Source organism: Anolis carolinensis, chromosome 5 (genome assembly GCF_035594765.1).
Source record: "Anolis carolinensis isolate JA03-04 chromosome 5, rAnoCar3.1.pri, whole genome shotgun sequence".
NCBI lineage: Eukaryota > Metazoa > Chordata > Lepidosauria > Squamata > Dactyloidae > Anolis > Anolis carolinensis.
Genome location: NC_085845.1, coordinates 164,607,772 through 164,621,827, shown reverse-complemented (window position 1 = coordinate 164,621,827; position 14,056 = coordinate 164,607,772). Strand labels below are relative to the sequence as shown.

The 14,056-nt window shown below is 36.2% G+C and overlaps 1 protein-coding gene across 2 annotated transcripts in view; it reads left to right on the top strand.

Moving 5' to 3' along the window:
• Nucleotides 1–14,056, top strand: part of cdk17 (cyclin dependent kinase 17) — a 94,285-nt gene that overhangs the window by 40,462 nt on the left and 39,767 nt on the right. For both annotated transcript variants that reach the window (XM_008110838.3, XM_062982827.1), the window contains exons 2-3: nt 2,371–2,519; nt 11,318–11,482. In XM_008110838.3, the coding sequence (XP_008109045.1) occupies nt 2,402–2,519; nt 11,318–11,482 (283 nt within the window). In that variant the 5' untranslated portion in view covers nt 2,371–2,401. The remainder of the gene's footprint in view (nt 1–2,370; nt 2,520–11,317; nt 11,483–14,056) is intronic.

Sequence of the window (14,056 nt, the reverse complement as noted above, 5' to 3'; positions counted from 1 at the left end):
AATAATCAATTAAATTACAAAGCTGATTCCAAATTAACTTTTATTATAATTTTTGATCAGTTTCGCTTTCATATATCATGAAGTTCTATGTGAAATACTATCCAGTTTTAAGCAAAATGATATAAGGTTGCTTTCGAAACTCTAACACTTGTTTGAATAGGAAAATACCTTTATCCAACTCTTTCCTTATTACTCAATTGGTTTAATCACTGACCTATTGCTTGAGATGGTAGCCATCAAAATGTGGTTATATATTAAATTTGCACTAGGTATTTGATTAATTTTGAAAAAGCAAGAGAGGATTTGAATCACATTTAACCCCTTTCCTGAGTCCTATATACATGTAGCATGTAAGAAAAGGTAAGATTGCATTTCTATTACTTCCTCAGTCAGCATTACCACTGGTTGTGCTGGTAAAGGAATCATGGGCATAGTTATTTTTAAAACGAACTCCTTTGAGCTTTTACAAGGACATGAGTAGAATTAGTTGTATCTTACTGATAAAGAAATAGCTCAGGTAAGCTGCTAGTGTTTAAACATTTAGCTGGGAGCTGAATTGGGAAGACAGTACTCAGGATGAGTAACCAGGAGTTGTATAGAAGAGAGATTCATTTGGAAAATCACTGATTATTTACTCTGATTGCTGAGTCAGTGATAGGTAAAAGTTCCTCTAATCATTAAAATCTCCAGCTTCTTTGACTTTTCCCTTCTGCAATTAATTCATACCCCATACCTACATGAGTATACGTATACGAACCCTTCCTGTCCCTTCACCAGAATAGTTCCCATGCATTTTACACTCTCCTAAAACATTGTTTTGTTCTTGGTTGTACATTATCTACCTTTGAGGCCACTTCCCATCGTAAAAATCATTTAAGTCTCTGCCCTTTGTGTTATATTATCCACATACCACATTGAAACACTAAGCTGATGTGGAGCAAAGACAGAGAACCTATGGCCTGAAGGAGTTCCTGACCAACTCCTTCTGATGCTATTTCCAATCAGTGATCAAGAATAAGTCATTTAAAGTTTAGTAAGATGTTCTATATAGCGGAGCTCTTCTACTTTGCAACCCAGGAAACAATCATACTGGAATTTCTTCCTATGAAAGCTAGATTAGGTTAGTAGTTCCCAAAATTCTTCAAGTTTGAGAATTGGTGGACTAGACCACAGTTTCTTTAAACTGTGGTGTTTTGACCCCAAATGAGGTTCCCTTAGCTCAATATTGGTGGTCATGAAAAATTTGGCAGTAGTATTTTTTTCTGAACGTCACCTAATGTCAGTTTTAAACATTTATATGAATCTGTTGTGCAGTGTTTACAATGGACTCTGCAGAAGATGCTTCAGCTGTACTTCTGCTTCATAAAAAGGAAAATCAGCCTGTTTAGCAAGCCTTGCAAATGCTGATTTGTTATCAGTAAATGTTTGAATGTTATAGCTATTTTATTTATCTATCTATTTAGGGTCACATGCAAATTTCTTGGATGAAAATGGGTCATGAGCGGAAAAAAGTTTAAGAAACTGTAGACTAGACTGCACTCAAAGTGGACTAGACTTATTCTTTGCATCCTTGGAAGTTCTTGCATTGTGGCTTACACACATAGTGTTGAACCTTGCTTTGAACCTTGGTAGGAAAATGTATTGATTGGTAACAATTACGTCTAGCATCTCCTGCTGCTAGAATGCAATCTTGGAGATCCCTCCTAAATTAGATTACGCCCCTTGGCTGACCTTTCAAGCCTCATTTGAAAGTGATGATACAATAAAAGCTATATACAGTAGAGTCTCACTTATCCAACACTCGCTTATCCAACATTCTGGATTATCCAACCCATTTTTGGAGTCAATGTTTTCAATATATCGTGATATTTTGATGCTAAATTCATAAATACAGTAATTACTACACAGCATTACTGCGTATAGAACTACTTTTTCATTCAAATTTGTTGTCTAACATGTTGTTTTGGTGCTTCATTTGTAAAATCATAACCTAATTTGATGTTTAATAGGCTTTTCCTTAATGCCTCCTTATTATCCAACATATTCGCTTATCCAACATTCTGCCAGCCCGTTTATGTTGGATAAGTGAGACTCTACTGTAGTTTGTTTTACCAGAGTTTTACCAGAGCATTACATTACGTTAACAATTATGTACTCCTTGCTAGGATGGGTCCAAAAGTATTGTGGTAATACTTAAATGGATTATGATCTTTACTCCTGCCCTACAGCAAATAATTTAATTTAGAATTCAGCTATTCTGTTAAAATCATCTAAGTTGGCAGTGGCATAAGTAAACATGTTTTCCCTGTATATTTCAAGTGCTTTCCTTTAAACTCTTAAGTGTTTAAAATAACTTTCTTATTTTAACAGGCTTCCTTAAGCCAGACGTATTGCTGATAGAATGAAAAAATTCAAGCGGAGACTTTCTCTAACGTTGCGTGGAAGCCAGACTATTGATGAGTCACTTTCGGAACTGGCCGAACAAATGACAATCGAAGAAAACAGCAGCAAAGATAACGGTAAATCTAAACCCTTTGTGAATGCTTCTGTTGATAAAACAATATTGTTAAAGTTTCAAATAATAAATCTATATCTGCTTTTAAGAAAGTATTCTTCATACTTGCTCTTTACTTATTTTTGTTTTATTACAGAGTTGAAGTAAATCCTTCAGGCTATGACTATGATATCATTAATATAGTATAATATTTATATACTATAAATATTGTGTTATTAATATACTGGGCTGTAATAATGTGATACAGTTCATTCTTACTAGCCCTATGGAAGGCGGCTTCAGTGTTTTTCATGAATAGTTAGATCACATGTTCGGGATATCTGGCCTTTTAAACTACAGATCCTAAAATCCCTAGCTAGCAATGTAAGTGTTGCGAAATCATGGAACTTGTAGACCATCCAAATCTGAAGTCCAGCAAAGTGTCTTATTCCTTATTTAGATTTGTTTGTTGGATTATGAGATTTTGTTGCATGTACTCTCCCCTAATTTTTGTTTCATTTTTATATCCATCCAATATACCTGTAGATTAATGTTTTTTTTTCCTTTATAGATAGTGAAGGCTCTAGTATCAAAGTGTTATGTTCTCTGCAACACTAAACAATGTGTCTAATAAGTGCAATACTGGTGTTAACCTGATTTTCCAGTATAACAGAACAGATTGCCACGTAACAACAAAATATTTCTGTGATATTCATTTATTATTATTTTCATTTATCATTGTTTTTCACTTCATAAAAATTATCCATTATTTTAGTTTATTGTGGAGTGGCAAATTGTACGGTGTTTACCTTATGCCACCTCCAGGCTCCTTGTTGCAGCTTATACCAGCAATCCAGGAAAATATATAAATATTTAAAAAATAGCCACCAAAATTTAGAAGCCAAAGTCCTCTTAAACGACTTAATCTATTTCCAGGCTACAGGCAAATCCTATGATGCAGCTGGTGAGTTAGTCAATTACTTTATCAGTCGCTGACATCTGCTCACCTGAGGCCCCAAAGGCAACTGGGAATGGCATAATCATCATTGCTTCCAGTTGCATAAATTGGAAAACATGGTGATGCCATATTACCCTCCAGCTTTACTCCTGCTTTACCTAGGGGTGCATCTACACTGTAAAATTAAGGCAGTTTGACCTCATTTTAACTTCCATGGCTAAGTTCTATGGAATCCTAAGATTTTTAGTTTAGTGACGCAGGGAAGATTAAATACCTTGTAAAACACAACATGTGGCTGACCTCAGTGGGAGGGGCCCCTGCTGCAGACAACATCAACAAAATTCCAGAGGTGTTTGCAGTTCTCTTGTGTGGAAACAGTATCTTTGATTAATGGTCACATTACATGTGGGTTTTTTTATCAGTTGCTGAGAAAGGTTTTTTGTATAAAGATCACAACAAATGTGGGCATATGCTGTGAGCAATGTTGCAAAGTTCACCATCCAAATGATGGTTATTTTAGAAATGCCAGGATGAAATCAGAAGAGGGCTCTAGTACTTTGAATAGTTGTGTAGAACAGGGAATTTCAGTAGATATTGTTTGTCACATAATCAGATAACAAGCAACTCCTGCTGAAATTCCCTCGGAATGAATTGCTCGTAAAGAGAAAAAGAGTGAATATAGACATATGTATATGTGTCTGGAGCAGAATAATCTTCTTTGCTTATATGGAGTATTTCCTTCTACAAACAATTCAGTATTAATACTAACCTATTTGATTTGTTATAAAGATGAATTTGGGTATTCATATGTGCCTGCCTTACCGTGTAACAGGCAATAAGGAAATGAAGCTCTTATATTTACTGCTTTTGAAGATAAGACATTTAGCAGGTCATTGCTAGCACCATCACTCCAAACCTTTAAGAAGCAGAATCTTGCTGCTCACAATTCTTTTTTAAGTGACTCTTTGTATGTAAGAGCTAGAAAAAGAAACAAATCACAGCAGAAGGGAAGAGAACGTTCTGTGAGTGTGGAAGAGTGTGTAGGAAGGAGAAAAGGGTAGGACGGGTGCAAATAAACAGTAATGCATGAGGCATAATGGCAGTGTAATCAGAAAGTGTGTGAGATTATGCATTGCTTCTCCTAGACATGATTGGGTTTTAGACTTTTTAAAAAGCAAACAGCTCAGTTTGTGTTGTCGAAGGCTTTCATGGCCGGAATCACTGGGTTGCTGTGAATTTTCTGTGCTGTATGGCCATGTTCAATTTTTGGGTTTTTAAATGCATTTTCGGAGTCCAAGTTGCATGTTAAGATTGTAAAAAGTCCAGTCTATCCAATCCTTTGATAAAGGAAAGGACAGAAGACAGGTTTTGTAAATATTCATATTCTTTAGAGAGGTTCATAACTACATTTTACAGTTCACTATTTACATAGCACTCCTAAGTGTTTGAAGGACTCCAGACAGTCGTTCCTTCAAAGAGTTGCAATATAGGGATAATTCTGTATTATCTCCAGGGCATAGATTAGAGTGAATTCAGAGAAAATGTGTTTGCAGTTACCAAATAACACTATTAGATTAATTTTTTGTAATTAAGATTTGTCCGTAATTATTAGATTAGATTTATATTTATATATTTGTGTGTGTGTGTGTGTGTGTTATTAGAATATTTTTGTCCTACCCTTTATCACAAAATCTCAGGATGGCATGTAAGCAAAATTATTTTAATCAGATTAAAACAACATTTCTAAAAAGTGATACCAAAATGTTAATATGTTTCAAAACAGATTTAATATGTAATGGTCATGCAGCATTACAGAACTTGTCATGGCAGTTGTACAGACTCTTGGGGTCTCATTTTAATAAATTATTGTGTTTATCTCCATGAAGACAATGCTTTGCTCATTCAGACTATGGATCCCTAGCATATACAAAAGGGGCATCATGGCAGTAGAAGTATGTACTTGTGCTAAAACAGTTTTTCTATATCTGTATCAAGCATTTATTCATTCATTGAATTTGTATTTATTGTAGTTCTTCGATTCTAAGGCATCATTGATTGTAAGATGCATACTATTTTCAGTACCACCCACAGAAAATACCTCTATTTATATATATAAAAGAGCACCTACGATTGTAAGACATACCCTATTTTTGGAGATATTTATAAGAGGAAATTGCGTCTTAGGCCCCTTCCACACAGCTGTATCAAATCCACATTGAACTGGATTATATGGCAGTATGGAATCAGATAATCCATTTCAAAGCAAATATTCTGGGTTATATGGCTGTGTGGAAGGGCCCTTTGAATTGAAGAAATACAATATTAAAACATTTATATCCTACTCTGTAATCTAATGTCGTGGGGCAGGTGATAAAATAATGACAGGTAATTAAATTTTAAAGAAATTTAAACCATTAAGGCAATGTAAGCAGTATATGCAACAACAGAAACTCACAACTAATTAAGCTATGGCTGCTGGATCCCAAAAGCTTTCAAAAGAGACAGATATTAACTCAAAGAAGAGCCAATTGGCTTGATAGGTTCACCATTATGGTCGCCATAAGTCTGAAATGATTTGAAAGACACTGTAGATCTTAAAGTATTACATTGATCATGATAAAGTGGCAGCATATTGCGATCTTTTTCCCTTGAAAGTATTCAGTAGTCACACATAAACATACATAGCTAGATACTGTCTGCCACTAAGGTAAGGAGCTGAATATATCAGTATAGTCTCCTGATTACAAACGGATTTATTTCCACATCTTACCATAAGAACTGCTTCCTGATCTTGTTTCTAAGCAACGGCTCTGAGCTGCATTGAGTGAGAACATTTTTGTTCCTCTGGAATCTGTTGTTTCTACTGCTTCCATCATCTCTTTATTATGAGGAAAGTGTGAGCAGTGTCACCTGACTGGGTCTCTCTTTCTGCAAAATGTTCTTGTTGTCTATTTTAAGCCTCCCACGGGTCATCCTGAATTGCTGTCTCCCAGAATATTTTCACTCTGATCTGAACAGATTCAATTGTGGGTAGACACCAGCCTCCTTTTAGAGGACCAGAATATCCTATTGCGGTGAGCCTCTGCCAAGTAAAAGCTCCTTAGAGCTTCTTGACGCACAGAAATAAAGCTACTGCCCATTTTCCTAGATGGCTAGAATCCAGAAAAAGTAAAAAGTAATCATCTGGAGTCCTTTGTGGCATTTGTGGGAAAGTAGTAAAATGGTTTCATTGTTAAAAGCAGCCTTCTAAATATGAACCAAGGAGTTAAATAATTTTAAATATGGGTTCAGTTCTTAGAGTGTAGAATATATTCCAATTGGGAGAAGTGGTTTCCATTATAAAATATTATAGCTGGTTGGGGGCATAGTCTTGAATGCATGATGTAGCAGCTTTAAACTGGTCTGGATATGAGACCATCATTATGAAGCATTATTAAGCACTGAAACTTTGTATGAGTTCTGTGTTGAAAGAAAGGTGAGATATACACGTGATACCAGTAATGAATAAGCAAAAAATCCTGTAGCATATCATACATTTTTATTATATCAAGTTTGGATGACAAAACTAACAAAGTGTTTGCTTGTTTTTCCATTGGGGTAACGTGAACACTATCATCAAAAGGTGCTTGTATACAAGATTCTTACCATGCAGTTGCTGTGCATCATTTTTGGAATTTAACAGGAAGGTGTCATCTTCCATTTGTCATCCTCCTGAGTTTGCCCACAGCTTCTTGTCTGTTTTTTCTTACAAAAAAAATTCCTATGGAGCGATCATCTGGATTGGTAAAGGGTACATTTGGTAAATACATGTAGATGGCAAGCAGAAGCATTTTTGCAGGACTACATTGGTGGTTTTACTCTTACTTGAACATTTGTTTTAACAGTTTCCTTAGATGAATTCAATGTCTACATTTCTTTCCTTCATATAACATTTTGTATATTGTCTTTTGTTAAAGATATGCAACAGACTTTCAGTTAACTGGCATCCATGGGGATTGGTAGAAGCCAAATAAGTGGTTTCTCGTTGCTTAAAAGTTATTATTAAAAATAGGCCTAACTTATAGTATACCCCTACTATACTATACCATAAACTCTGTATTGAATATATTTATATAAGGTAAGGACCAGGGGAAACCTTTACCTAAGGACAAAGACAAATTTTAACTTACATTTCTGCTAAAAATCTATCTTAATTTTTAAAGTATTATTTCTTCAAATTTTTTGCTAATTGCTTAAGAGTTCTGGTTGCGTGTGTATGTGGAACAGAATTACAGAAAGGATGATGTAGGTTTTGGGAATCTCCTTTTTTCATTTTTTTGGTTACAAACTTCCCAGTGGAAATGAATGTTTTCAAGTCCTCCGAAACAAGCATCCCTCAAAATGATACCCTCCAAGTTTGTTTAATTACAGCTGTCATCACTCCTTAGCCAGTGATCCTGCTGGTTCAGTACAAAGGAAGTTGTAGCCCAGTACCTTCCCAGAGAAGGGCGGTGTAAAGAAGTAAACTCATGGCAATCTCATCCAACATCCTCTTTACACTTACAGTGGTTGTCCATGGGAAGGCCACAAACAAGACACAATGGCAGCTGTACTTTTTATCTTGTATTCCTCAGAAATCAGTATTGAGAGGAGTAGTGCCTCTGCTCTTGCAGTAGATAGGTAGCCTATCAAACTGACAGTCAATTATGGCATTATTCACAATGACATAGTAAAATAGTGTACCTTATATAAAATGGCAAAATCAAGATTTGCTTTTCAGAGTTACAGGAGTCGGTTCAGGCTGTGAATGATTTAATCTGTTGATACAAAATCTGTAAATACAGAGAGCCAACTATGTATACTGTTGACTTTTGATTGTAAGTGTACAATAGATTATCTTCTTATTAATGTGGCATATTTCTCGATACGGTGAATAAAAATAGGAAGGGTGTGGAGGGCTACTAATTGACTGATACAATCTTATGTGTGCCAAGCATTCAGGATGCGCTCTGTCCTCTGCCCAAGTGCAACAGATGTGGGATGCCTGAGAAGGCACTTCATTGCTTGCTTGAAAGAAGGGAAGGGGAACAGCTGAACATTACTATTTAATGAACCCAAATGGATTGCGGTTGAGCAATAGGATATGTCTCTTTTATTTAAAAAAATGCTGCTAACATCAGTCACGTTGTCGGAAGCTTTTCCTTGCAGTCTGTAAGTGGTTGATCATTGCTGTTACTTTATTGTGTTACACCATATGTTGTGGTGGTCCCATATATAAGATAATATATTGTTTATATTAACTATGTGCTTTCTGAAACTGTGCTTAGACAAGTGGGGTTCTTTGATGCTTTTGATAGGGTTCTTTGTTCTGTCCTTTCTTTCATAAATATCTGATAGTTGAGGCTTGGGAGAAATCAAAGGTAGGTGGATGGTGATGAGAAAAAGAAGGGAGACATACAGCTTTCCTTCAGTGCTTGTGACTTAGCCATTTTCCCTAAAGAATTGCCCATTGTCCCACTCCCCTTCTATCCTTTCCCTGCCTTTTTTATCTTCTAGCTTCCCAGCTTGGCTTTCTTTCACCTCACAACCTGTTCTTCTATTTTTCTGGGCTCATCCCCTACTGGCACCTCTGTAATAGACAGAGATGAATCTTTTGGCAACTGGAAATTTTAGGCTTGGAAGTCTTCTTGCAGCCTGAAGCTAATGGCCTGACTTTGCGCACGTCTTTGTTAGATGCTTAAGGGATTCTACATAATAAGCCAATGGGTTATCCAGGTGAAATCTTCCTTCCAGCAATCTATGTTCTGGGGAGAAGTATGTACTGATAAGATGCTGTTAAAACTGTAACAATACCAGGATGCTACCAACATTTGATTTTTGCTCTGATAAAGCCACTCAAGTTTGTAAATCTAAGTTTTTAGAATATAGGAGCAAGGGATACCTGTATCATCTAATCATATAACTTGTTGTATTAGGTGATTCATACATCCCTATGGGAAGAGACATTAACATATGTAGGAAAGGCATTTCACTTTCCTAAAATACTTAATCATATTGGTAAGACACAAGGGCCCTGGGTTCAGGGTTACACATTTTTTAAAAAATAGTTAAATTACAGACTGTTCAGCACATTGCAATATTCCACAAAGGAATAATTATCATCTAGAAAATAAGTTGTCTATGCAGTGTAAGTATATGTGTGTTGTTGAAGGTAGGCAGATTGAAGTATACAATTGTGTCCTTGTATGGGAAAAATGTAGCTTGTGAAGTGACACATTTACTGTGAATGAGAAAGTGTTTCTGCATTCATTAGGAAATTTTAGTTGATTATCTTAATTATAGGCTTTCAATTATGAATCCAGAGCTCACAAACGAGCATAGACTTGGAAGCTTCAATCCTATGCACATTTTCTTGCAGAGTAGAACCTTACCTTTAGAGATTTGTACAATTAGACTATAACTGTTTGCAAACATTAAAAGAAAATATGCACCTGACAGTGTAGGGTTATTTTTCACCATTTTTGGCATTCTTTTTTAGTTTTAATTAGAGGTTCTTAATGAATATGTCAAAATTACTTAGCATTACACATTCTTTAATGACTGACTACATCTGTGTAATTCAATATAACATGAAAAGCTTTAGATTTCCTACTAGTTTTCTGTAAACTGTGATTTTTAAGCCACTTGATGATAGATCTGTTATCAGATCCTCATAATGATGTACCCCATCTTGATGCCCTCAAGATATTTTCCGCTACGGTGCCATTCATCCCAAACCAACAAGGGCATTAGCTATGCTAGGTGGGGTAAGGGAGTTGCAAGCCAGGACATCTGGAAGTTTAAGGGAGATTGCTTTATTTTTACAGAAGGCAACCTATTTTCACACCAGGTGTATGATTAAGTTTATGAGCAGAACCTCTACAAACGGTCCAGCTGGCAGGGTTTTCAGAGATCACCGATCAAAGCACAGGAGCCAACACAATTTCCCAATCCTCTTGCCTGAGGGTAAGAGGTGGAAGGTGGGGCTACATGCATCCTATACTCGGGATGTTAAAGGTTTTGTAATTGGCATTTTTGCATCAAATGATGTCATATGAAATGTGATGTTTCTACCAAGAATATCTGAATTTTACAGCTAGTAAATTTGCCTTTTGAGTAAGTCCGCACACTTTTCCCCTTTCCCATATGTTTCCACACTACTCTTTCTAGTAGCAGCTTTGCATTAATAAGATATATTTCCATTTGTAAAAAGTAGGACACGCCTGCACTTCTCTCTTCATATCATTACTGTCCCAAGATGTCTCCTAACACATTTCCGTTCATTCACAGACTGAAAGGTGTTGTGTTTCTTCCTGCTTGTTATCCATCCGTCCATCCTTTTAATCTGTATATCCTTTCTTTTTCCTGAAATGGGGTCCAAGACAGTTTTCCATGAATCAGCCAGATGTGTGTACATATAACCATGTGGATGACTTGTAAATGGAAAATTGTTCTTTCTAGTTCTCATTTCTTTAACATAACTAAACCTCCTTAAAATTCAATGAATAGAGCACACTGTTTATATAAGTTCCTCAGTGGTTGCTAGCTACTTTAATGTTTAATTTTCTGGCTTCCCTTTTTTTTTACTGTTTAATTTTTTGGCTTCCCTTTTTTTGGGGGGGGGGGGGGGGGTCTGTTCCTGAAGCTAATTGTATTTGGGAACATAAGGATGAAGAGTCGTCCTTCTTTGCGTTTTTCTATGCTATGCTTTTCACTGTTGATGATCTGCTCTTTCATATGCTGTAGACCTGTTAGACTGTTTGGTAATTCTGTTTTTTTCCCTCTCTTGGCATGTTCCTGGATTTCCTGCTTTGGGAAACAAACCAATTGGTGCGGACAAATTGTAGAGCCCATTGTGAAGAATGGCAGACCTCCAACGTCTCATAGTATGCACTCATTCCTTCACCAGTACACAGGGTCCTTTAAAAAGCCTCCACTACGAAGACCACACAGCGTCATCGGCGGAAGCCTTGGCTCTTTCATGGCAATGCCAAGAAATGGGAGCAGACTAGGTAATGTCCATGTATATGTTTGTTCATTATATTTATGCCTTTCCTGCAATAAACTCGAGATTCCTCCTTTCCACTTTGCCTCATAGGAACCTGTAAGGTAAGTCAGGCAAAGAGAGTGAGTGCCAGCTTCTGTCCCACAATGAGTTTCATGCCTCTGGAATAGAGAATGTGGATCGCCCAACTCCCAGACCACCTTTCTGTAACTTGGACCATATCAAGTGAATAAATTATTTTGGCGCTCTCTTTTATCTCATAGCAACAGTCATACAGTAGTATTGTCATCAGAGCCATAGAAACAAAAGAAGTAAACATATAATACCTTTGAATTTGTATTATTTGTACTTGGAATTAAATAAATAAATAGATAAATAATAACTTTATATTCCACCCTATCTCTCCAAGGGGACTCAGGGCGGATTCCATCAAAGGCAAACATTCAGTGTCTCAGTACAACATCAAATACAAACATAATAGCCCAAAATAATATAATAGCCCAAAATAAGTATAATAAGACAGTAGTATATGTCTTCATTGCACATAAAAAGTTGCCTAGAATTGATAATAAAATGTATATGGTTTTAATAGGCTACTGTGCTATTATGACGAAAGACAGAGGAAAGTGTAGTTGTTAGTTTACAAAGCTATAGTGGATGCTGTGAGATATATAGTACATCCTGCCTGCACTTAAATATCCCAGTTTTTGTAACAATAATACTCCATTTTACAAGAATATTTCGAACCTATCCCTGGGCCATGAAACTCTTGCTGGCGAGTTGTGGGGCTGTCACATGCAAGCTAACTGTTCTTCGATAGATTGGCAACCATATGAATTTTAGCATGCAGCCTATTAAAATAGTGGGACTGAGGGGTTGAGAAGACTAAATCCCCACTTTGGTGTCCTAGTCATGCGATCCTTAATTGCATGGGAGAAGAACCAAATGGGGCTTAAAAGACCCATGTTCAAAGGCGGGATGCACATGGCTTTGACAGAGGCCCTCTTATTCCAGATGATTCTGACAGAAACATAAAGCATGTGGATACCCTTAAGGTGCTAGACAAAGAAAGGCTTCTTCATAAGCCCAAAGACATAGCTCCTATTGTGTATCACTTCATTTTTTTTTGAGGAAGGTATATTTACTGTTATCTCCTTTGGACTCCCTTTTGAAATTGGGTTCTTGTGTAAGATGAAGGTTTTAGTTGCTCAAGCAATCCAAAATAAAAATTTTGACCAGTGAGTCATCATTGATAAAATATTCAGGATTGCCTATCCTTAGTGAGAAAAAAGATTATGCCAATTTGAGCTCATTGGGCGGAGATGAAAGCTGTGCAGACCTTCCTTTCTGTTTCCGAAGGCAGTCACTGAGCTGCCCTTTTGCAATTATTTCGTTGTCTGAATCAATTACATGCTTTTATGTTACTGAATCCTTGGAATATTACTTAAATATTCATGAGGTCTTTCCTTCCTTCTTCACAGAGAAATTAACTGGCAGGCTTGCCTGTTCTTTGTGTCTGCAGAAGTGAATTAGGTGTCCCAGAGGTGTGATTCTTATGTCAATAAACTCTTGATACAGAATATATTTTTGCCATGAACAGAGTACTGTTTTGTCTGATAAGCAGAGAGGGATTTGTAGTTTGGTATGGACCTTTTCTTGCATCTGTCACTAATTGACCCTGGGTTCTGTACTTAATTCATTTGAATGATACCTTTTGCATGTTTTGATATCTGTTATTCAGGACTTTGCATTAATAAAAAAGTGTACTTTTGTTATGTCTGCAAGTGAAATCTATAAATTATATTTAAAGTGAGACAAAATAAACTGTAAACAGAAAAAAATCCATCTTAGCAAACAACAGCAGTCATTATACTTAACTCCTGCGGAATTGGAAGCTTCAGAACTCTAATTGCCAAAATGGATACCATTAGTCACAGAAGAATCTTTTGTGTTCATAAAAACTAAGAGAAAGATTATTTTTCTTGTCTGATGTTCTGAGTTTCAAGTTAATGCCTTCATCTTATTAGTCGGCACTTTTTCATTTTTCATCAGTCATTAAAGTAACTATGTGGCAATGCTTATACAAACTTATTTCACTAGTTTTAGATGTAACTCCCTTTAAATAAAATACTAGAAAACACTACTGAGCTGTAATTTTGAATATTGGAATATACCAAGGGCATCTGTAGAATCTCCTCTCCTAGTAGCTTTTTACACAATCAATTATCACATTCTATATTGGTATATAGAATAGGGATCTAGTGTTTCTAGACTTCACAGTTCTTTCCCTTAGTTATCAGTTCTAATGTGGGAAATATTCAAGTAATGCTTGCTTTTTGCTTCTTGTTTAAATAGAAAAGTAAATATATTAAGTCATTTCATATGGGGACAAAACCTGTAGTAGCAGCATGGGATGAGATCAGTGTTCCTGAATCCATATATGATGGGCATAATATGTGAATGATATATTTACATATTGCCCAGTTAAAAATGTTGAAGATTATTTAGTCCAGAAAGAGGACTAGAGGATAGAAGTATTTAAAATTAGGTGTGGTATGGAGGAAATTAGTGGACCTATCCA